This window comes from Bombina bombina, chromosome 4 (genome assembly GCF_027579735.1).
Source record: "Bombina bombina isolate aBomBom1 chromosome 4, aBomBom1.pri, whole genome shotgun sequence".
Lineage (NCBI taxonomy): Eukaryota > Metazoa > Chordata > Amphibia > Anura > Bombinatoridae > Bombina > Bombina bombina.
The window spans coordinates 627,152,590-627,177,659 of NC_069502.1; the positions used below are offsets into that span (position 1 = coordinate 627,152,590).

The window sequence follows — 25,070 nt, forward strand, 5'->3', positions numbered from 1 at the left end:
TCCATAAGTGTTTAAACTTTACAGGCTCTAACTCCACCATCCATCACAGCTGATCTATTTTCTGAGTGATGGAGCACACAGGCAGTATCCTATGGGGTTGTGTGCTGGGGGAGGGGCTGTGCAGTGCTTACACGGAGGTGCTGTGTGCTCACATTTTAACTCCCACATCCAATTAGTCGTTCATGCTCCTTTAAACCAATTTAGCATATGCTCTGTAATATAACACAAGAGCTTAGATACTATTCTGCCATTGTATCTAAGCTCTTGTGTTTGTGATATCCATCAGCTTCTGTGACCTGCATGCACACATTAACACGGACAGCTTCAGCACTAGAATGTGGAGAGCTCCCAACTGCTCTAGACGCCTTAAAAGCAGAAGCGCAAAAAAAAAAAAAAAATTGGACTGTACTGACTGGTACTCACTTCTAATTCACATAACAAGTCTAGACAGATGTTAACGCTTGTTCTATGACATCTTTTTCTCAATGAGGCATTTACAGATGCTGCTAATTCCTTTTACTGATCTGAAAAAGTGATTGCTTTTGCTGCGAACGGACCAATACAGAATTTGTATTTTCTGTCTGGGAGGAAATGAATAGCTCCTCCCCACTCAGAAGCACTTATTGTATAAAACAGGCTGTGAATGGTAACCATCACAGGGGCTTCAGCTGTTCTGTACACAGTACAAAACCACTGCTCTCAGGTCATTTGCTGTACAGATTTTAAAGTCTTGGAAAAAAAACATATGTATAACTGTCGATAAACTAAATATGGACTGAGTGTTTAAGTTTCAACTAGTTACTGTCACCTAGAGATAAACTACACATTTATACTACTCAGGATGAATTAATACAACAGCATTTGGAATATTGGATCTTACCTTTTTTTTGGTCTTGCTAAAAGTTTTTAACTCTTGGTGAAGAAAAGGGAATCCTGCCATATAAGAAGATAAAATAACAGCAAACTTTTAAAAAACAGATATTTTTGCTGCAGCTGTTTCTGAGATAAGAAGATGATAACTGGTGGGTTCCCCGGGAATGCCTCCCAGATACAAGGCAATGGAAGTCTAGTGGTGCCCAGTCTGCTGCCAGACACTTCAGTACTCCCTGATCGACAGGTGGCTGCTTTTATCATCCGCTGTGTTATCCCTTCACTGTACTTAATCATTATAATGGTGGGTTTGCTTGGCAATATCACCCTAGTAAAGATCTTCATTACCAATAGTGCCATGAGAAGTGTGCCAAACATCTTCATCTCTAGCTTGGCAGCAGGGGACTTGTTGCTGCTGGTGACCTGTGTACCAGTGGACGCTTTCAGATTTTTCTTTCAAGAGTGGCTGCTCGGGGAAGTGTGCTGCAAGCTTATTCCTGCCATCCAACTCACTTCTGTAGGGGTATCAGTCTTCACTCTGACAGCTCTCAGTGCAGACAGGTAAGAGCTATTTATTGCAGTATTCAATGTTCAAATACCCTTTTAAGCTTCGGACAAGCAACCATTTCTTTTGGTGCTCAAGAAAATGTTCCAAAAATACTGTTTAATTACGTTTACTGTAAATTAGTGTGGGATGTATTAAAGGTAATAAAACATTCTGCAGTCCACCGTATTGTTCCCAAAATTATCATTTTCTTAGGTAACAGTATGCAAGTTTTTTGTTTCCCTTTTCGTGCTTAATAAACTGTGCTAATGGTTAAGATTACTTGCATCTAATTGATGTGTCAGGTTCATCGTCTACAGTTTATGATGTTCACAATATTTTTTTAACACACTCTTCCTAACTTTAGAAATATTCAAGTTTATTGTCCTTTCAAAATGAAAGTTTAGCTCATAAAAAAATAAAGATCAATAATAAGAGCTACAATTGAACACCAAAATCTTCAAATATGCATATATATAAAATGAAATAAACAAGACTAAACAAAGATGTATTAAAATGTTTATGCCAGACACATAATGAATGCAGCAAGTGCCAACATTGTTATATTTATGTATATTATGATAAGATCCTGCTATTTATTTATTTTTTTAAACATTTTTTTTCTTCTATAGTGAACTTGTAATAACAATGCTCTCTAAGCAACAGCGTTTTAACTATGCAATACACGTTTTTGCAGTCAACTGTCTAAAGGAAATTCTCAATATATATAAGATTTTTTCAGCTATCATTTATTGAAACCACACACTTTAAAAATGGTCTAATACGTGTTACTAAAAGAGCTAATGACGTAATGCATTGTTTATACGTTAATGTTTCTGAAATCTAAATATAAATAAGTGATTTTAGAATGTTCTGATTCCCTTTGTATAGATCAAACTATTTTCTTAAAACAATACTTTGGAAGTAGCTCACAGCTGCTTTTAGTAAGGGTTGGCTATTCCACACTACTGGATAGAACCTACACCATTAAAGCAACAGGGTACAATCTACTTGCAGAGTAATTAGACAACTGTTAATAAAATATTAGTGCTATAATCTAAATTCCACACAGCTATTCCTTTTAATCAGCACCTTACTATACTCAAAAAATTATAACTCTAATTGTGTATTATACAACATAGCTGCAACCAGCATCCTCCTTGAGTAATTACTAATGGAAAGCATAATTTGAATAATTATTAAATCTCTGAGTGTACCATTTAAGGGGATATGAAATAAAACAATTTTCTTTTATGATTCTGATAGAGCATGCAATTTTAAACATCTTTCCAATTTCCATCTACTATTAAATTAACTTAATTTTCTTGGTATCCTTTGTTGAAGGAGCAGCACACATTGGTGAGCCAATGACAAGAGGCATACATGTGCAGCCACTAATCAGCAGCAAGTTCCCAGTAGTGCATTGCTAGTCCTGAGCCTACCTCAGTATGCTTTCCAACCAAGGATATTTAGTGGAAAACAAATTAGATGATAGAAGTAAATTGGATAATTGTTTAAAATTGCATGCTCTTTCTGATTCATGAAAGTATAATTTTGAATTTATTGTCCCTTTAATTTATTATGCAGATTTTTTTGCCAAAATGTATTAGCTTTACTTAAACCTTTTCTAAAGGAGGTTTGAATGTAGGTAAGCAAAGTATCTATATGATTTGTAACCATTTAGCATGATGTGTTTTAATCACACAGTAGACTGTTTTTATGGTTGCATTGTGATTTGCCTTAGACTCAAGGTCTAGATCTTTTTACTTTCTGCCAACTCTATAGATTGTAGACAATCCTTGTCATGCAAGTCTGCAACATCATTTTGTGCAGGTTCACCACTGTTGTCATAGTATGCTATATAGAACAAATCCATACTTTTAGAACAATGAGATCAAGATAAGTTCTTGGCTAGCTATTGAGGGAGAATAAAACTGATTAACAGGCATAAATATGTAATTGTAAAACATCTTTAATGCATTTTATTGTTGCACAAATGCCTCTAAATATGTGTTTTACCTGCTCAACATGACTGAAAATATACAGTCTGCTTATGAGCCACAGTACATTTCAGCTCCTGAGATGGAACTGGTCTTGCTTAGTGGCTACATACATATATCACTGCTGATTGACTGTCTGACTATGTCAAGCTCAGGAGTGGCAATGAATTGCTGATTTTATATGTCTGTTCAGTCCTGTTGTGTGTGTAGTGTTAAACACTAGCAAGCATCTGTGTAACAATAGGTAAGCATTTATTCTACAAGAAACAATACATTTTTGTATTGCACTATTATGTTTCTTTATTCCAAAGCTAACCTAAGTTATTATTAATTTAGCAAGCCATGTTCACAATCAGAAAAAGTAATAATGAATTGCTGATTTTATATGTCTGTTCAGTCCTGTTGTGTGTGTAGTGTTAAACACTAGCAAGCATCTGTGTAACAATAGGTAAGCATTTATTCTACAAGAAACAATACATTTTTGTATTGCACTATTATGTTTCTTTATTCCAAAGCTAACCTAAGTTATTATTAATTTAGCAAGCCATGTTCACAATCAGAAAAAGTAATACATATGTCACTTGCCTCTCCTGCTACACACTAAGCCAATTTAACCACACTCTTTTAAATGCATTGAATCTTTTTCAGTTTTTTCTTTTTTTGTATTGCTTTATGAGCTGTTGATCTGCATTACTATTGTTGTATGTTTTATGTAGTCTCATGAGGGAACATATTCAATGTATATGTTTTGGAAGCAGAGCTGTTTTTTAATCAAACTGCAAAATTGAATACCCCCCCACCAAAAAAAAAAAAAAAGAATGAAACAGCAAATTTTTATAATTGCATTCCTTAATGTGACTTTATCACAATCCCATGGCTGTTATTAAGTGACAGCTATTGTTATGTCAATAAAAAATAGTGACTGCTTGTGACAGTGAGTTATTTGCATGCCAATAAATAATCATGGCTGCTTGTAGATAGCTGATCAGTAGCCTTAAAGGGACACTGAACCCAAATTTTTTCTTTCGTGATTCAGATAGAGCATGCAATTTTAAGCAACTTTCTAGTTTACTCATATTATCAAATTTTCTTCATTCTCTTGGTATCTTTATTTGAAATGCAAGAATGTAAGTTTAGATGCCGGCCCCTTTTTGGTGAACACACAGTGTTGTTCTTGCTGATTAGTGGATAAATTCACCCACCAATAAACAAGTGCTTTCCATGGTCCTGAACCAAAAAAATAGCTTAGATGCCTTCTTTTTCAAATAAAGAAAGCAAGAGAACAAAGATAAATTGATAATAGGAGTAAATTAGAAAGTTGCTTAAATTTGCATGCTCTATCTGAATCATGAAAGAAAAAATTTGGGTTCAGTGTCGCTTTAAAGCGTTAAAGTCCCCTGTCACAATAAACACTAGCACCTATGTTACATATTAGGCACCAGTATTGTTTTATTATGTTGGGGAGTGTTTGGATACCAGACCACTACAGACATTAACTCCAGTCCCCATACTAGTGAACAAAATTTAACTTGCCCTTAGAGAGAGACCCCCAGCACTTAGGGGTCCCTCCCTATATAACATCCACCCATAATAAAAAAAAAACATAACACCCCCCCAAAACCATTTTGTTTCCTACCTTGATCCTGATTCCAGCAGTGATCATTTTCAGGCTCTTCCAGCCACAGTATCAATGGTATCTTGCAGTATTTTTTGTTTGCTTTAGGTTTGGATTTTTTTTTAACTAAACCTGATTGAGTAAGTCATTTGCCAATTAAGAGTGAGGAAGAAGGGGCATTGTCAGAATTGCACATTACAATAATTATAAGGATCCTATAATATGCTTATTTGGTTTTACCTACCTTCACAATATACATTGATAGTGATTAAAAAAGTGTGCATGTGAACTATAGCATAGAAAGCTCTGAACCCTGCACTTCATTAAAGGGAAATATTCTATTTAAAACTCTAAGGGGCACAATTCTCTAAAGCTCTATGGACTTGTGAGATTCTATATCAAATCTTGCCAGCTCTATAAAGCCCCTGTCATAATGATCTAAAGGCAGTCTTTACCTTGAGACCAGTGTGTCTCACAAAGGAGTGCTCCCTGGATTTAAATATATGAAGGAGATGCATATATTATAATAGTACTCACAAAGAAATGTAATTTAAAAATAGTATAAAACTAAAATTACATGCAGTAAAAATTATTTTTTAATCACATTAAAAATCATGACAGAACTGCAAATGCAAACAGTCCTGTGAAATTCATATTTATAATATGAAATTAAAAACATATTATTTTTCTTATTGTAGAATGAGTATCCCCATCTCTGCTAGTGGTCTGAACTGGGGCATTCCATGAGTAAGATACTATACACTGAAAACATAGAAATCTGATTTGTAGAGGCTTTAGGATTTCATTTTTAAAGTTCACCCCAGGCTCCCAGATAATTTCTCCCTTCGCAGTGGCATTTTTCAACTCGCAGGGACAGCCCCTATTTGTTAGAAAATTCCCTGAGAGCAGACCCTGAGAGTGTCAGTAACATTTTTCACTTCTGACCCTGGAAAGTTTTGATAATCAGGCCCTATTTAGGAGTGTTCCTTCCACTTCAGGATGAAGCGTGAGAGAAATGCACTACAATTTAGAGGCCAAATAAATACATGCTTTATCCACCCTTTCACTTCATATTTTGAATATGTGCATTGCATAGTATTTTATTTAGGAGTTTGCTTTTTAAAAATGTATCAATTTGTTTTCTATCATATGATAGGGTGGGTGGTATCAAAAGAACAAATTAAGTTTTTTTTTTTTTTTTACAGCTGTTAGTGTTTTCATAAGTCCCTTTAAAGTGCCAGTAAACCCACAAAATAATGTTATATAATTCTGCACATAGTATAGTATATACTGCACATAGTATAGTATATAAAACCAGCTTAGCGCAAACTTTGTACCTTAAAAGATTAAAGTGAAAAAATGTTACGAAATTTACTTTCACAGTACTCCACTCCTGGCTGTACTGAACGGGTCTGTTTGTTTCCTCTAAGCGAATCGGGCACGCTGTCCATTCGCAGCCAGCCCGATCGCACCATTAAACTCAATGTAACTCGCTCCCGCTCTGGTCTGGTAGCAGGAGCCAGTTACATTGAGTTTAATAGAGCGATCTGGCCAGCTGTGACTAGACAGCGTGCCCGATGGCTTAGGGAAAACAAACAGACCCGTTCAGTAGAGCCAGGAGCTGCGTACTGTGTAAGTAAATTTCGTAGCATTTTTTCACTTTAATCTTTTAAGGTACAAAGTTTGCGCTAAGCGTATGTTATATAATTCTGCACTATGTGCAGAATCATATAACATTATTTTGTGGGTTTACTGGCACTTTAACTATCATGGTCTTATTTATATATTTCCACTTGTAGTGCTCACAAGGCTCTTAAAGGGATATGAAACCCAACAAAAAATGCTCTGTGATTTGTGACAGAGCATGCCATTTTTTAAAGTTTCCAATTTAATTCTATTATCAAATTTACTTCATTCGCATGATATGCTTTGTTGAAGAGATACCTAGGTAGGCATCTGGAAAACTACATGGCAGAGAATGGTGCTACCATCTAGTGCACTTGCAAATGGATAACATTCTTTCAAAATTGCTGCCATATAGTGTTCCAGAAATGTGCCGGCTCCTAAGCTTACGTCCCTGCAATTCAACATAGAATGGTGAAAAATTGATAATAGAAGTATATTTAAAAGTTGTTTAAAATTGCATGCTCTATCTCAGTCATGAAAGAAAAATATTGGGTTTCATATCCCTTTAATTCAAAATTAAACTTTTAAGTGGATAGTTATACTAATGCATAGGACAAACACTTAAAATTGATTTTTGCTGTTAAATAGTGATGTTGTGAACATAAAATTTTAAGTTCGCGAACGCGAACTTCCGCAAATGTTCGAGAACCGGGCGAACCGCCATAGACTTCAATAGGCAGGCGACCCACAGGGACTCTTTCTGGCCACAATAGTGATGGAAAAGTTGTTTCAAGGGGACTAACACCTGGACTGTGGCATGCCGGAGAGGGATCCATGGCAAAACTCCCATGGAAAATTACATAGTCTGGTTTTAATCCATAAAGGGCATAAATCACCTAACATTCCTAAATTGTTTGGAATAACATGCTTTAAAACATCAGGTATGATGTTGTATTGATCAGGTAGTGTAAGGGTTACGCCCGCTTCACAGTGACAGACCAAACTCCCCGTTTAACGCACCGCAAACAACCACAAACAGTCCATTTGCACAACCGCAAACTCCCCATTTGCACAAGGTTGGATACCAAGCTAGCCATGTCCCGTTCCTTGTCCTCACTGATGTCATTGAAGGTCTCTTCCTCCACCCAGCCAGTACAACACCAAGGGTCCCCAAAAGGTGACAACAAGCCCCCTGGGACGCCTGCTGTGTTTGGTCTTCCACCTCCTCAAAGCCACCTTCCTCCTCTGACTCCTCTTCTTCAGACTCCTCTCTCTGCGTTGCCTCTCTCTGCGTTATTATAAGGTGTGTTAAGTAGTACTATTCCTATCAGTTTAATCCCTGTTATGTGCCTTTTTTTTTGTTTGGTTTTTGAAGCCACAGTGCAGCACCAGAGGCCAGAAAAATTAGGCATGTACACATGCCTGAAAAATTAGGTATTGTTGCAGCCGCTGCTGTAGCAGTGGTCAGAAAAATTGATGTTTGTTTCCCCGGCAGAAAGTGCCCTAAAACGTTGCGGCTTGAACCCTAGTTGGTGGCGGATAAGTCACGCAAGTCATCCGGCATTCAGAGATAAAATACAGCAGCGTGTGGACCATTTTTAGCCCAAGGCAGCTCATCTCATCAGGCCTTTTTTAGTCGAATGTATCGCCCACTGTCAGTCCCTTCGGGATCCATCCCTCATTCATCTTAATAAAGGTGAGGTAATCTAGACTTTTTGACCTAGACGACTTCTCTTCTCAGTGACAATACCTCCTGCTGCACTGAAGGTCCTTTCTGACAGGACACTTGAAGCGGGGCAGGCCAGAAGTTCTATCGCAAATTGGGATAGCTCAGGCCACAGGTCAAGCCTGCACACCCAGTAGTCAAGGGGTTCATCGCTCCTCAGAGTGCCGATATCTGCAGTTAAGGCGAGGTAGTCTGCTACCTGTTGGTCGAGTCGTTCTCTGAGGGTGGACCCCGAAGGGCTGTGGCGATGCGTAGGACTTAAAAAGCTCCGCATGTCCTCCATCAACAACACATCTGTAAAGTGTCCTGTCCTTGCCGGCGTGGTCGTGGGAGGAAGAGGATTACTTTCACCTCTTCCCCTGTTATATTCCCGTTGTGCTGTGACATCACCCTTATACGATGTGTAAAGCATACTTTTTAATTTATTTTGGAACTGCTGCATCCTTTCTGACTTGCGGTAATTCGGTAACATTTCAGGCACTTTCTGCTTATACCGGGGGTCTAGTAGCGTGGACACCCAGTACAGGTCGTTCTCCTTCAGCCTTTTTATACGAGGGTCCCTCAACAGGCACGACAGCATGAAAGACCCCATTTGCACAAGGTTGGATGCCAAGCTACTCATGTCCCGTTCCTCGTTCTCAGTGATCTCACTGAAGTTATGTTCTTCCCCCCAGCCATGTACAACACCACGGGTACCAGATAGGTGACAACGAGCACCCTGGGATGCCTGTTGTGGTTGGTCTTCCTCCTCCTCAAAGGCACATTCCTCCTCTGACTCCTCTTCCTCACAATCCTCTTCCAGCGTTGCTGCAGGTCCAGCAAGCGATGCTGATAAAGCTGTTTCTGGTGGTGATGGTGACTACAACTCTTCCTCTTCCCGCTCATCTACGGCCTGATCCAGCACTTTTCGCAGGGCACGCTCCAGGAAGAAAAAAAATGGTATGATGTCGCTGATGGTGCCTTCGGTGCGACTGACTAGATTTGTCACCTCCTCAAAAGGACGCATGAGCCTACAGGCATTGCGCATGAGCATCCAGTAACGTGGCAAAAAAATTCCCAGCTCCGCAGAGGCTGTCCTAGCACCCCGGTCATACAAATAGTCGTTAGCGGCTTTTTTTTGTTGGAGCAGGCAGTCGAACATTAGGAGTGTTGAATTCCAACGTGTCGGGCTGTCGCAAATCAAGCGCCTCACTGGAATGTTGTTTCGCCGCTGGATATCTGAAAAGTGCGCCATGGCCGTGTAGGAACGCCTGAAATGGCCCCACACCTTCCTGGCCTGCTTCAGGACATCCTGTAAGACTGAGTACTTATGCACAAAGCGTTGTACGATCAGATTACACACATGTGCCATGCACGGCACATGTGTCAACTTGCCCAAATTCAATGCCGCCAACAAATTTGTTCCATTGTCACAAACCACTTTGCCGATCTCAAGTTGGTGCGGAGTCAGCCACTGATCCACCTGTGCATTCAGGGCGGACAGGAGTGCTGGTCCGGTGTGACTCTCTGCTTTCAGGCAAGTCAACCCCAAGACAGCTTGACACTGCCGTATCCGGGATGTGGAATAGTACCTGGGGAGCTGGGGGGGTGCCGTTGATGTGGAGCAAGACGCAGCAGCAGAAGAGGACTCAGCTGAGGAGGTTATGGAAGAGGATGGAGTAGGAGGAGTAGAGGAGGTGGCAGCAGGCCTGCCTGCAAGTCATGGCGGTGTCACCAACTCCTCTGCAGAGCCACGCATTCCATGCTTGGCAGCCGTCAGCAGGTTTACCCAATGCGCAGTGTAGGTGATATATCTGCCCTGACCATGCTTTGCAGACCAGGTATCAGTGGTCATATGGACCCTTGCCCCAACACTGTGTGCCAGACATGCCATTACTTCCTTTTGCACAATCGAGTACAGGTTGGGGATTGCCTTTTGTGCAAAGAAATTTCAGCCGGGTACCTTCCACTGCGGTGTCCCAATAGCTACAAATTTTTGGAATGCCTCAGACTCCACCAGCTTGTATGGTAAAAGCTGGCGGGCTAAGAGTTCAGACAAGCCAGCTGTCAGATGCCGGGTAAGGGGGTGACTTTGTGACATTGGCTTCTTAAGCTCAAACATGTCCTTGACAGACACCTGACTGTGGGCAGATGAGCAGGAACTGCTCAAGGCGAGAGACGGAGTGGCGGATGGTTGAGAGGGGGCAAGGAGGACATCAGTGGTTGACGTGGCTGAAGATGCTGGACCAGGAGGAGGATGGCGGCTTTGAGTTTGTGTGCTGCTTGTACTCATGTGTTGATCCCATAGGCGTTTGTGATGTGCGATCATGTGCCTTCACAAAGCAGTTGTACCTAGGTGGGTGTTGGACTTCCCACGACTCAGTTTCTTTTGGCACAGGTTGCAAATGGCATCGCTGTTGTCAGAGGCAGACACACCAAAAAAATGCCACACTGCTGAGCTCTGCAATGACGGCATTCTGGTGGTGGCAACAGCATGCATTGATAGGCGTGCTGTCTGGCTGACCCCGGGTGCCGATGCATGCTGTCTGACTGCACCACTAACTCCTTGCGACGACCTCCCCCTGCTTCCAACTCGTCTCCTCCTCCTCTCTGTCTCCCCATCTGAACTTTCCCCCTGTTCTTCATCTCTTCTAGCGGGCACCCACGTGACATCCACAGATGCATCGTCATCATCAACTGCTTCACTTGTATCTGACAATAATGGTTGCGCATCACTAATTTCTTCCAACTGATGTGTAAATAACTCCTCTGACTGGATCAAGTGAAGCGTCTGTGGTGCTAGTGTTTGTGGTGGCGGCAGGCGGGCGAGTGGTAACTTGAGAGGTGCCCGAAGCTAAGCTGGAGGAGGATGGTGCGTCAAGGTTCTGAGCGGAAGCTGTAGAAGATTGGGTGTCCTGTGTTAGCCAGTCAACTATGTCCTCAGAACTTTTTGAGTTCAGGGTACGTGGCCTCTGAACACTGGGCATTATTCTAGGGCCAAAGGGAATCACAGGACCATGACCACGACGTCCCCTGCGGGGTGGCCTGCCTCTGCCTGTCATTTATTTTTTGATTAGTGGTACTATGCGTGCAAGCTACTGTGACTACAGATATGAGTGACACTGTGCACTGGCAGAAGTTGGCAGAGTAGACGCTGTAGGCCTGACACACACGCTTGCAGACAACTAACTGCTATTCAATCTATTACAGTCAAAATTGTATTTTTTTTAAATGTACACTACTGTTACACCAGATATGAGTTGCACTGGTGTGACACTGTGCCCTGGCAGGCCCTGAAATGTACATGTGTGAAGGAAACTGACTGCTATTATTTTACAGTCAAATTTCTAGTTTTTTTATTTAATGTACACTACTGTTACACCAGATATGAGTTGCACTGGTGTGACACTGTGCCCTGGCAGTCCCTGAAACGCACACGTGTGAAGAAAACTGACTGCTATTATTTCACAGTCAAAAAAGTGTTGTTTTTTTTTAAATGTACACTACTCTTACACCAGATATGAGTTGCACTGGTGTGACACTGTGCCCTGGCAGGCCCTGAAACGCACACGTGTGAAGGAAACTGACTGCTATTATTTCACAGTCAAATTTCTAGTTTTTTTTTTTTAATGTACACTACTGTTACACCAGATATGAGTTGCACTGGTGTGACACTGTGCCCTGGAAGGCCCTGAAATGCATACGCGTGAAGGAAACTGACTGCTATTATTTCACAGTCAAAAAAGTGTTGTTTTTTTAAATGTACACTACTGGTACACCAGATATGAGTTGCACTGGTGTGACACTGTGCCCTGGCAGGCCCTGAAACGCACACGTGTGAAGGAAACTGGCTGCTATTATTTAACAGTCAAATTTCTAGTTTTATTTTTAATGTACACTACTGTTATACCAGATATGAGTTGCACTGGTGTGACACTGTGCCCTGGCAGGCCCTGAAACGCACACGTGTGAAGGAAACTGACTGCTATTATTTCACAGTCAAATTTCTAGATTTTTTTTAATGTACACTACTGTTACACCAGATATGAGTTGCACTGGTGTGACACTGTGCCCTGGCAGGCCCTGAAATGCACACGTGTGAAGGAAACTGACTGCTATTATTTCACTGTCAAATTTCTATTTTTTTTTTAATGTACACTACTGTTACACCAGATATGAGTTGCACTGGTGTGACACTGTGCCCTGGCAGGTCCTGAAACGCATACGCGTGAAGGAAACTGACTGCTATTATTTCACAGTCAAATTTCTAGTTTTTTTTTTAATGTACACTACTGTTACACCAGATATGAGTTGCACTGGTGTGACACTGTGCCCTGGCAGGCCCTGAAACGCACACGTGTGAAGGAAACTGACTGCTATTATTTCACAGTCAAAAAAGTGTTGTTTTTTTTAAATGTACACTACTGTTACACCAGATATGAGTGGTGGTACTGGGCAAGAGGGCACAGTATACGCTGTGAGCCTGACACACACGCTGGCAGGCAGGCAACTGCAATTAGATTACACAGGAAAAAAAAAAAAGCAGACTGATGTTCTAGCCCTAAAAAGGGCTTTTTGGGGTGCTGTCCTTACAGCAGAGATCAGATGAGTCCTTCAGGACTGTAGTGGACACTGAATACACTAGCCTAGCTATCGATTTCCCTATTAAATCAGCAGCAGCTACATTGTCCCTCCTCTCACTAAGAATGCAGCTTCCGAATGAATCTAAAATGGATGCTGTCCAGGAGGCGGGAGGGTCTGGGAGGGAGGGTCTGCTGTTAATTGGCTGGAATGTGTCTGCTGACTGTGAGGTACAGGGTCAAAGTTTACTCAATGATGACGAATAGGGGGCGGACCGAACATCTCATATGTTTGCCCGCCGCGGCGAACACGATATGTTCGCCGCGAACTATTCGCCGGCGAACTATTTGCGACATCACTACTGTTAAACCTTGCAGCCCCCTTGCAAAGAGCTGATTTCCTTATACCCATGTTACTTTTTAGAGTAAGCAGCTCAGAGGGAGCCCAAGATTCATCCCTTTTAATAAAGAATATACAATGACTTTAATGACTCTAGACTACTATCATATCACAGTAGAGGTCAAGAACCTTGCATTATATCACTAAAAAAACAAGCACATTAGTCATTTCTAATTGTATCTATTACAATATAATATATTAGCAAATTTTGGCCTAGATTTGGAGTTCGGCGGTAAAAGGTCTGTTAACGCTCCGCGGGCTTTTTTCTGGCCGCACCATAAAATTAACTCTAGTATGGAGAGTTCAAACAAATGCTGCGTTAGGCTCCAAAAAAGGAGCGTAGAGCATTTTTACCGCAAATGCAACTCTCGATACCAGAGTTGCTTACGGACGCGGCCGGCCTCAAAAACGTGCTCGTGCACGATTCTCCCATAGGAAACAATGGGGCTGTTTGAGCTGAAAAAAAACCTAACACCTGCAAAAAAGCAGCGTTCAGCTCCTAACGCAGCCCCATTGTTTCCTATGGGGAAACACTTCCTACGTCTGCACCTAACACTCTAACATGTACCCCGAGTCTAAACACCCCTAACCTTACACTTATTAACCCCTAATCTGCCGCCCCCGCTATCGCTGACCCCTGCATATTTTTTTTAACCCCTAATCTGCCGCTCCGTAAACCGCCGCAACCTACGTTATCCCTATGTACCCCTAATCTGCTGCCCTAACATCGCCGACCCCTATATTATATTTATTAACCCCTAATCTGCCCCCCTCAACGTCGCCGACACCTGCCTACACTTATTAACCCCTAATCTGCCGAGCGGACCTGAGCGCTACTATAATAAAGTTATTAACCCCTAATCCGCCTCACTAACCCTATCATAAATAGTATTAACCCCTAATCTGCCCTCCCTAACATCGCCGACACCTACCTTCAATTATTAACCCCTAATCTTCCGATCGGAGCTCACCGCTATTCTAATAAATGGATTAACCCCTAAAGCTAAGTCTAACCCTAACACTAACACCCCCCTAAGTTAAATATAATTTTTATCTAACGAAATAAATTAACTCTTATTAAATAACTTATTCCTATTTAAAGCTAAATACTTACCTGTAAAATAAACCCTAATATAGCTACAATATAAATTATAATTATATTATAGCTATTTTAGGATTAATATTTATTTTACAGGCAACTTTGTAATTATTTTAACCAGGTACAATAGCTATTAAATAGTTAAGAACTATTTAATAGTTACCTAGTTAAAATAATAACAAAATTACCTGTAAAATAAATCCTAACCTAAGATATAATTAAACCTAACACTACCCTATCAATAAATTAATTAAATAAACTACCTACAATTACCTACAATTAACCTAACACTACACTATCAATAAATTAATTAAACACAATTCCTACAAATAAATACAATTAAATAAACTAGCTAAAGTACAAAAAATAAAAAAGAACTAAGTTACAGAAAATAAAAAAATATTTACAAACATAAGAAAAATATTACAACAATTTTAAACTAATTACACCTACTCTAAGCCCCCTAATAAAATAACAAAGCCCCCCAAAATAAAAAATTCCCTACCCTATTCTAAATTTAAAAAGTTACAAGCTCTTTTACCTTACCAGCCCTGAACAGGGCCCTTTGCGGGGCATGCCCCAAGAATTTCAGCTCTTTTGCCTGTAAAAAAAAACATACAATACCCCCCCCCCCAACATTACAACCCACCACCCACATACCCCTAATCTAACCCAAACCCCCCTTAAATAAACCTAACACTAATCCCCTGAAGATCTTCCTACCTTGTCTTCACCATCCAGGTATCACCGATCCGTCCTGGCTCCAAGATCTTCATCCAACCCAAGCAGGGGTTGGCGATCCATATTCCGGTGCTGAAGAGGTCCAGAAGAGGCTCCAAAGTCTTCCTCCTATCCGGCAAGAAGAGGACATCCGGACCGGCAAACATCTTCTCCAAGCGGCATCTTCGATCTTCTTCCATCCGGAGCGAAGCGGCAGGATCCTGAAGACCTCCAGCGCGGAACATCCATCCGGACCGACGACTGAACGACGAATGACTGTTCCTTTAAGGGACGTCATCCAAGATGGCGTCCCTCGAATTCCGATTGGCTGATAGGATTCTATCAGCCAATCGGAATTAAGGTAGGAATTTTCTGATTGGCTGATGGAATCAGCCAATCAGAATCAAGTTCAATCCGATTGGCTGATCCAATCAGCCAATCAGATTGAGCTCGCATTCTATTGGCTGTTCCGATCAGCCAATAGAATGCGAGCTCAATCTGATTGGCTGATTGGATCGGCCAATCGGATTGAACTAGATTCTGATTGGCTGATTCCATCAGCCAATCAGAAAATTCCTACCTTAATTCCGATTGGCTGATAGAATCCTATCAGCCAATCGGAATTCGAGGGACGCCATCTTGGATGACGTCCCTTAAAGGAACAGTCATTCGTCGTTCAGTCGTCGGTCCGGATGGATGTTCCGCGCTGGAGGTCTTCAGGATCCTGCCGCTTCGCTCCGGATGGAAGAAGATCGAAGATGCCGCTTGGAGAAGATGTTTGCCGGTCCGGATGTCCTCTTCTTGCCGGATAGGAGGAAGACTTTGGAGCCTCTTCTGGACCTCTTCAGCACCGGATTATGGATCGCCAACCCCCGCTTGGGTTGGATGAAGATCTTGGAGCCAGGACGGATCGGTGATACCTGGATGGTGAAGACAAGGTAGGAAGATCTTCAGGGGATTAGTGTTAGGTTTATTTAAGGGGGGTTTGGGTAAGATTAGGGGTATGTGGGTGGTGGGTTGTAATGTTGGGGGGGGGTATTGTATGTTTTTTTTTACAGGCAAAAGAGCTGAACTTCTTGGGGCATGCCCCGCAAAGGGCCCTGTTCAGGGCTGGTAAGGTAAAAGAGCTTGTAACTTTTTAAATTTAGAATAGGGTAGGGAATTTTTTATTTTGGGGGGCTTTGTTATTTTATTAGGGGGCTTAGAGTAGGTGTAATTAGTTTAAAATTGTTGTAATATTTTTCTTATGTTTGTAAATATTTTTTTATTTTCTGTAACTTAGTTCTTTTTTATTTTTTGTACTTTAGCTAGTTTATTTAATTGTATTTATTTGTAGGAATTGTGTTTAATTAATTTATTGATAGTGTAGTGTTAGGTTAATTGTAGGTAATTGTAGGTAGTTTATTTAATTATTTTATTGATAGGGTAGTGTTAGGTTTAATTATAACTTAGGTTAGGATTTATTTTACAGGTAAATTTGTTATTATTTTAACTAGGTAACTATTAAATAGTTCTTAACTATTTAATAGCTATTGTACCTGGTTAAAATAATTACAAAGTTGCCTGTAAAATAAATATTAATCCTAAAATAGCTATAATATAATTATAATTTATATTGTAGCTATATTAGGATTTATTTTACAGGTAAGTATTTAGCTTTAAATAGGAATCATTTATTTAATAAGAGTTAATTTATTTCGTTAGATGTAAATTATATTTAACTTAGGGGGGTGTTAGTGTTAGGGTTAGACAGCTTTAGGGGTTAATCCATTTATTAGAATAGCGGTGAGCTCCGATCGGAAGATTAGGGGTTAATAATTGAAGGTAGGTGTCGGCGATGTTAGGGAGGGCAGATTAGGGGTTAATACTATTTATGATAGGGTTAGTGAGGCGGATTAGGGGTTAATAACTTTATTATAGTAGCGCTCAGGTCCGCTCGGCAGATTAGGAGTTAATAAGTGTAGGCAGGTGTCGGCGACGTTGTGGGGGGCAGATTAGGGGTTAATAAATATAATATAGGGGTCGGCGGTGTTAGGGGTAGCAGATTAGGGGTACATAGGGATAACGTAGGTGGCGGCGCTTTGCGGTCGGAAGATTAGGGGTTAATTATTTTAAGTAGCTGGCGGCGATGTTGTGGGGGGCAGGTTAGGGGTTAATAAATATAATACAGGGGTCGGCGGGGTTAGGGGCAGCAGATTAGGGGTACATAAATATAACGTAGGTGGCGGTTGGCAGATTAGGGGTTAAAAATTTTAATCGAGTGTCGGCGATGTGGGGGGGCCTCGGTTTAGGGGTACATAGGTAGTTTATGGGTGTTAGTGTACTTTAGGGTACAGTAGTTAAGAGCTTTATGAACCGGCGTTAGCCAGAAAGCTCTTAACTCCTGCTATTTTCAGGCGGCTGGAATCTTGTCGTTAGAGCTCTAACGCTCACTTCAGAAACGACTCTAAATACCAGCGTTAGAAAGATCCCATTGAAAAGATAGGCTACGCAAATGGCGTAGGGGGATCTGCGGTATGGAAAAGTCGCGGCTGAAAAGTGAGCGTTAGACCCTTTAATCACTGACTCCAAATACCAGCGGGCGGCCAAAACCAGCGTTAGGAGCCTCTAACGCTGGTTTTGACGGCTACCGCCGAACTCCAAATCTAGGCCTCAGATTGTACAGCTTGTCTTTATTAAATCAAGATATTTGAATGTTTTTCTTTTATATGTTTTCTTATTACTTTCACCAAGTATATTGTTTGATTGGGATAGCTTTGCAAAAAACTAGATACACAGTACAGCAGCACATAGGTAAAGAGTACAGGTGAAAAAAGGGCTAAAAAAAAGGTATAATAAAAATAGACCTTTATTAGAATATAATTAAAAAATAGTACACAGCTTGCAGACTACCTAAGGAGTCTGCAAGCTGTGTACTATTTTTCAATCATGTTCTAATAAAGGTCTATTTTTATTATACCTTTTTTTAGCCCTTTTTTCACCTGTACTCTTTACCTATGTGCTGCTGTACTGTGTATCTACTTTATTGTTTATACGGCTGCACCGGCCGTCTCAACACAGTGTGCACCCCTGTGACCTTCATGCTGCGTGGTTTAATCCTCCTCTGTTCCCTGGTGACGTCAGCCTTCCGCATCTGAAGCGGTTTGGTAGTGTGAAAGTTTATAGCTTTGCAAAATTAAACTGTTTTTCCTTGTAAGATTTTAAATACTAAGAAAAAAAAACCCCATCAGTTTTCCAGATTTCCTTATTAGAATTCCCAAGAAAATCTGTGTGGTGCTGCTGCGTCATATGAACCAATTTGACTCTTTTTAAGTTTTTACATTTGTAATATTTGACAATATTCACAAAGTCAAAGAGAAAGTTGGGTATCTCAAAAACAAAAACGTCTTACATTGGTATGACATATTTTAATAGAGCTATTAACAATTACTCTATTTAATCTGTTTGTTAAGAAGGAATATGCTTTTTTAGCTATTATGTTTCAAATTGTTAACATTATTAATAAAAATTGTATTTACCTCTATCACATGGTATATTCTAGGTTACTGACCTCTACTGTTACACAGTTAATTGGATTTGTTTGTCAAAACATTAAATCATAGTTTGAGATATACATTTCTGTAGTATTCAGAAAATATTAAACAACATTGCTTATTGGAAGGAAATATTAATGGAATGGGGACGATTTATAAATGTCTAGCGGAATGATACGTTGTAGCGTATCATGTCCGCCAGACATCACTGAATGCCGACAGCATACGCTGTCGGCATTTAACATTGCACAAGCAGTTCTAGTGAACTGCTTGTGCAATGCCGCTCCCTGCAGATTCACGGCTGCTAGCAGGGGTGTCAATCCGATCGTATTCGATCAGGCGGATTGATGTCCGTAGCCTCAGAGGCAGCGGACGAGTTAAGGAGCAGCGATCTTAAAACCGCTGCTTCTTAACTGCTGAAGGCTCACACGAAAACAGGGGCATCAGGGGCCATTCGGCCCTTGATAAATCGGCCCCTATGTGTCACAGCTCACAAATTATTGTGCTCCTTCTTTGTCTAATATGATAAATAATTGATTTACTATTTTGGACAATATTTTGAATGTGGTGTAATTTTATTTTAATTCTATTTCCTATGGGGTTATTTTATTGTTGTCTAAAACTATCTCTTATAAACAACATAATATTAAATGGTGCTTAATCAATGGATATAAAGTTTTACCACTTGAGAAATGTAGTTGTAAATGATGCTGACAACCCTCGGTGAGCTATTTCAGATACACTACATTGATCAGCCACATGTAGCATAATAGCCTGCTCTTCTTAATGGCCATAAAAAACATTTTCATTAAAGGGATGCTAATACCTAAAATGTCTAGTATTTCTTGTTAGGGCAAAATTCAACATAAATTAAAGGACCACTAAATAGTTTTTAAGGCACTGGCTCCTACTGAGCATGTGTAAGAATTCACAGAATATGCATATATGCATTTTGTGATTGGCTGATGGATGTCAGTGCTGTCACATGATGCAGGAGGAAGTAAAAACAACTAACTGAAATGTGTCAGAAAAATAATCTACCACTCATTTGAAATTCATAATAATGGGTTGATTCTATAAAATGTATTACTCTATATGTGGTTTTCCATGCTAACATTCACAGGGGCAGCCCTCATGAAATTCTTTATAAAAGGGGCTGTCCCTGGTGAAATGTCTACCATAGAAATAATAGAAAGCTATCAATTTAACAAGCACTCCAGTGTAGGGATTGTGCAAGCTGCTGTAGTCACTGCTCAGACCCCAAAACAACAAAAAAGGCACAGCAACACAGTTCTCTTGCACAGCAATGTTCCAAGTTAATGAAAATGATGGAAAAATACAAACAAATGACTAAGTTTCGGGCTACATGCCCTTCTCATGTCCTGTTGTACACTGTTTTATAGCCATCTTTAAATAGGTACATAGGTATATTCACAATAAAACCAGTGAGGAGTCACTCTTCCTGTTAACTCCATCATATCCTGAACTCTTCTTTATTATAAATCTAATATGGAGCATATTAAAGAGTTAACAGGTGGTGGGGCTTATCACACCAGTTCATTAAAGTGAAGGTAAAGTTAACCCAACAGGGTAACGGCATACTATAGGCATACTATTTGTAAAAATAGGCCTAGTTTAATTTATCAGTTTTTTAAAATAGTATTTACTCCTGTTTATTACCTTTGAAACAGCTGATGATTTTGTCAAAATGATTGACAGACGAGTCAAATTCAATCCTCCACTGCTCATTTCCCCCCAGGGGCGTTCAACCCATTCTCTGCAACGTCACGTGTGTGTAAAGCGCATGCGTTAAACCCAGGATAGCATTGTTGATTATACATGCTTGTTCATGAGACAGAATAGTATGAGTTAGTATAGTACGTGTCAACGGCGACTGGCACATGTGCAGTGCACATCAGCATCAGGAACACGCTTTTGAGCGACATAGAGAGCAGGTGGGACCGCTCAAGACGTCAGACACAGGATAACACGGAAGTAGGGGTTGGGAGGAGTCAGCAGCGAAACGGTAGGGAATTAAAAAAATATATATGTTTTTAAAACAAGAGCTGTTATATAAAAAAACAAGGTAGCGACTAAAACTAAGGTACTATTGCTAAACGCCTGGGTGTCTTCCATAACTGTTAACTTTACCTTCATTTTAAATTGAAAGATTGTTGAGCAAGAGGACTGTGCTGCTGTGCCTTTTTTTGTTGGTCCCATAGAAATAATGAGAGCTCTCTGTTAGGTAAAAGTTTGCAATGGAGGACAAAGTACAGAGGAAGATCACGGCATATTACCTAAACATTAAAATTGCACCTAATACAAATTAAATGAGGCTGTTTTCAGTGCACTGTACCTTTAAATTCACTGTTATGCTTGGGTTTTCCTTTCAGAGTAATTCGTTTTTTGAGCATTTTAATAAAAGCTGCAAGAAAAAAGAGTGAGATCTGTAGTGTGGAAATGTTTACAGAATTACACTGGCATTTGATAAAAAATGTCATAAACGCCTATGGAATGCCCATGTTCACAGCCCATTTTTTGCTAAAAACAATTACACTTTGTATATTGCACTTATAAATACAAATTTCTATGTGTTGTTGCACACCGAGTGTACTTAAATTACAATTTATGCTATGCATATTTCAGTGACGTGCAGTGAAGTCAGAGTCTGGTGAGGCACTAGATATGATATGACGGAGAAACACATGTACAGAGGGCCGCAAGTACCCCCAACAGGGCAGGTTTAAATGATAGCTGAACCAGTGCACATGTGACATAATCAGGTGATGGGTGAGAGCAAGCTAGTAACCACTGAGTTACTGATCAGCTGATTACTTCACCTGTGCACTGATTCAGCTATAATGAAAACCTGGCCTGTTGGGGGTACTTGAGGACCATTGTTGAGAAACACTGCACTAAAGCACCAGCTCATCGGAAATGTATTGATTACCTGGAGAATAAAGCACACATACTCTGCTCACTGACACCCACACACACTCTGCTCACATACACACTCACACAATTCTGTGGCACAGTGCCAGTTACTAAGCAATTAGAATGATACACAATCTCTTCTCTACTCACTACTGTATTGTAAAAATAGAAATAATTTACCATGCAAGTTTTACACAAAGGACAAGTTATCAATACTGCCAACACAGCTGTTGCTGCAATATGGTGTTCAAGAAACGCAGGTGCACATCCCACTTAGGTATGCTCTTCAACAAAGGACACCAAAGGATACCAAAATTATGAAGTATATAATAATAAAAGTAAAATAGAAAGTTTATTTATTTAATTTTTGCGTACAATTTGTGAATCACAAGAGATGTAGAATACTAATTTACTCTTCTGCTTGGTGTCATCTGTTCTTCGGTTACCTCAGCTTCCAGTTGTGTCACATGACCCTGCTCACTGCATCCTCCTTCTGATTAATCTATATCTCCTTCACTTGCTAGGAGGCATCAAGAGGGGTGCCTCCTATTGGTCCCAATTTTTGCTGCTAATATATTGACAGAACACAGGTGGCGCTGCAGCACAGCTTTTCCTTTGACCCATGTACTGCAATGGAGAGAAGCGTTCCTGTACCTGCCTCTCCATAGCATTACATGGGTGGAAAATTGACTTTTTTTTTTTGTTTTAATTAAAATTTAATTATGCTTTGGCCACATATGGCAGGGTAGGCACTGCCTCCCCTGCCTCTTATGAGTGCACGTCCCTGGCATATTTAATATGATTTATTCCTGTGTAATTTTCGGACACATTTCACGTTTTTGATAAAATACGATTTTTGGTAAACAATTCTGTTATGATTTTTGAGGCACCTTAAAGGGACATTACACACTAATTAAATGCTAGATAGAATGCGGCATTCAAAGAAAAGATTAGTCTGAGAATAACAAGTAAAGGCTAGATTGCAAGTGGAACCCAAGATATCGCTTTCGCAAAAGCGATATTTGTGCTCCACTGAGTAATACCAGCACACGCAAAAGTTAGGCTCGCGGTAGCAGTAACCAGCCACTTGTAATGGCTGATTATTTATTGCGCACCCACAAACGAGCAAATTTGCAGAGTTTCATTAGCTGTTTAAATAAAATTAAAAATATTGACAAAATAAGTGTAAAGTTTTAATGTCTAAAAAACAATGGGTTACCATGTTGTAACTTAGGTTACCGTCTCTGCTGTGGCCAATTAGGGACATATATAACAGTGTTCTGCAATTCCATTTCTAGCAGGAACTGAAATGCTCACAATTTCAGAATGGAATTACAGGAAAAGGGGGCAAAATAAATAATGAAACTATATTGTAGAGTTGTTTTTTTTTACAATTATTTTATCTCCAAAATGTTTTATGTATGCACTTTCTGGTCTTCTTTATTAAACAGTGTTTCTAGTTATACAGCTTACTTTGCCATAGAGTAAAAAAAAAGGTACCATCAAAAAGATACCATGAAAAAGAGGTAAATATAATAGAAGTAAACTGGAACACTGATTAAAATTGTACACTTTTATCCGAATCATGGAAGTGTAATTTTTATTCCCATGTTTCTTTAATAAAGCTTTAGACATTAGATTATTCCATTACAATGTAGGACTTTTGAAGAATACGTGTTTAATTCAAATAAAATATGGCAAAATTCAGAACAAAAGCACACAGAATAATCCATTTGATTAAACTCTGGAAATTATATAACTTCTCTATCAGTACTTGTATTTACAACTCCCCATGGTGCAAGATGATGTACTTGGAACAGAACACATTGAAGCAAATAAATTGAAGATTCAGATTACATTAATTGGGTCAATTTTTGAACAGATATTCATTGTCACTCATCACTATAACAAATTAAAAATCATTATCTGCACATATGAATTCATTTAACAAAGTAAGCTGTTTCCTAGCTGAAGTGTGTGATTCTCTGAAGATTTTACTTGGTAGTCAATGTGTATTCTGAAATAATGAATATATGTATTTATTTAGCAGACATTTATGATCATAGTTTGAATTTGTGCAATCCTCTAAAAACTTTAACGTGTTTGAAGCAGACCTAACTTCTGATGTGTTGCCAATTTAATATTCATACCATATGTGCTAGATCTCCAACTGAATGTTCACTTGATATAGGAAAGCTAAAAATAAAGAAATTAAATAATAAACAGCAGATTCATGAACTGTATCTCAAATATTATCAAATGTATACTTTCCATTCATAGCACATATTTTCAGTGCCAGTATTTACTTTTATCTTAGTACCTTTAACCTTCATTGTTTGGTATAAATCTTGATGCAAAAGTGCTATTTAGAATTTTGTGATTTCACTTGGAGCACAGTAGATATTACTGTCAAAACAAAAGTGTTACATATACTAACATATCAACATAATATCTCAGAGTCCCTAAGATGCTTTTTTTACCTGACACTTTTTGGCAGATATTGTTTTTTTCCAGCTGTTACATTGTATAAAAAAGAAAATGTAAGCAAAATAAAGTGAGATAAGCTTGGAGAATTTAAAGACTAGTCTCTTAATATAAAATAATGTCTGTATTTACAATTGCATGCTGTCTGTATAAATAGATAATGAATTGAAAGGATTAGTATAATTTAGGAAAGTGTGCATGTACTGTGTTCCATTTAAATGACTGAAAGGGAATAATTTTGAATGTTCGCTGAGATACAATTGGCTTCTACGCCTGATAAAGGGATAAATTACAAGTGGCACATTATTGATTGATTAAAAGAGAGTATGGTAGTAGTTAATAGGGACAACTGAAACTGTGGTAAGGGTTTAAATATTTGTAGATATGAAGATAGAAGCTGATATTGGTCAGGGTCACAGTGTTCACAGTTAACATAGTGGTAGGGTCACAGTGTTTTGGGGTTATTAATTTAATAGGGAAGGAGATTAAAGGGACAGTCAATACCATACTTTTTATTGTTTAAAAAGATAGATATTCCGTTTATTACCCATTCCCCAGTTTTGTATAACCAACACAGTAATAATAATACACTTTGTATCTCTGTGATTACCTTGTATATAAGCCTCTGCAAACTGCCCCTTATTTCAGATCGTTTGACAGACTTGCATTTTAGCCAATTCTACTTACTTCTAGGTATCATTCACATGGATGAGCTCAATGTTATCTATATGACACACATGAACTAACGCCCCCTAGGGGGGAAAAACTGTCAAATTGCATTTTCATAAGAGGCGGCCTTTAAGGTCCAAGAAATTAGCATATGAGCCTCTTAAGTTTAGTTTTCAACTAAGAATACCACAAGAACAAAGCAAAATTGGTGATAAAAGTAATAAGGAAAGTTGTTTAAAATTACATGACCTATTTGAATCATGACAGTTTATTTTGGACTTGACTGTCCCT

The 25,070-nt window shown here is 39.4% G+C and overlaps 1 protein-coding gene across 1 annotated transcript in view; it reads left to right on the forward strand.

Annotated features, from left to right (window-relative positions):
* Nucleotides 1-1,012: 1,012 nt before the first annotated feature.
* Nucleotides 1,013-25,070, forward strand: part of NMBR (neuromedin B receptor) — a 619,461-nt gene continuing 595,403 nt past the window's right edge. Inside the window, exon 1 of the mRNA XM_053712118.1 lies at nt 1,013-1,431. Within this exon, the coding sequence (XP_053568093.1) occupies nt 1,013-1,431 (419 nt within the window). The remainder of the gene's footprint in view (nt 1,432-25,070) is intronic.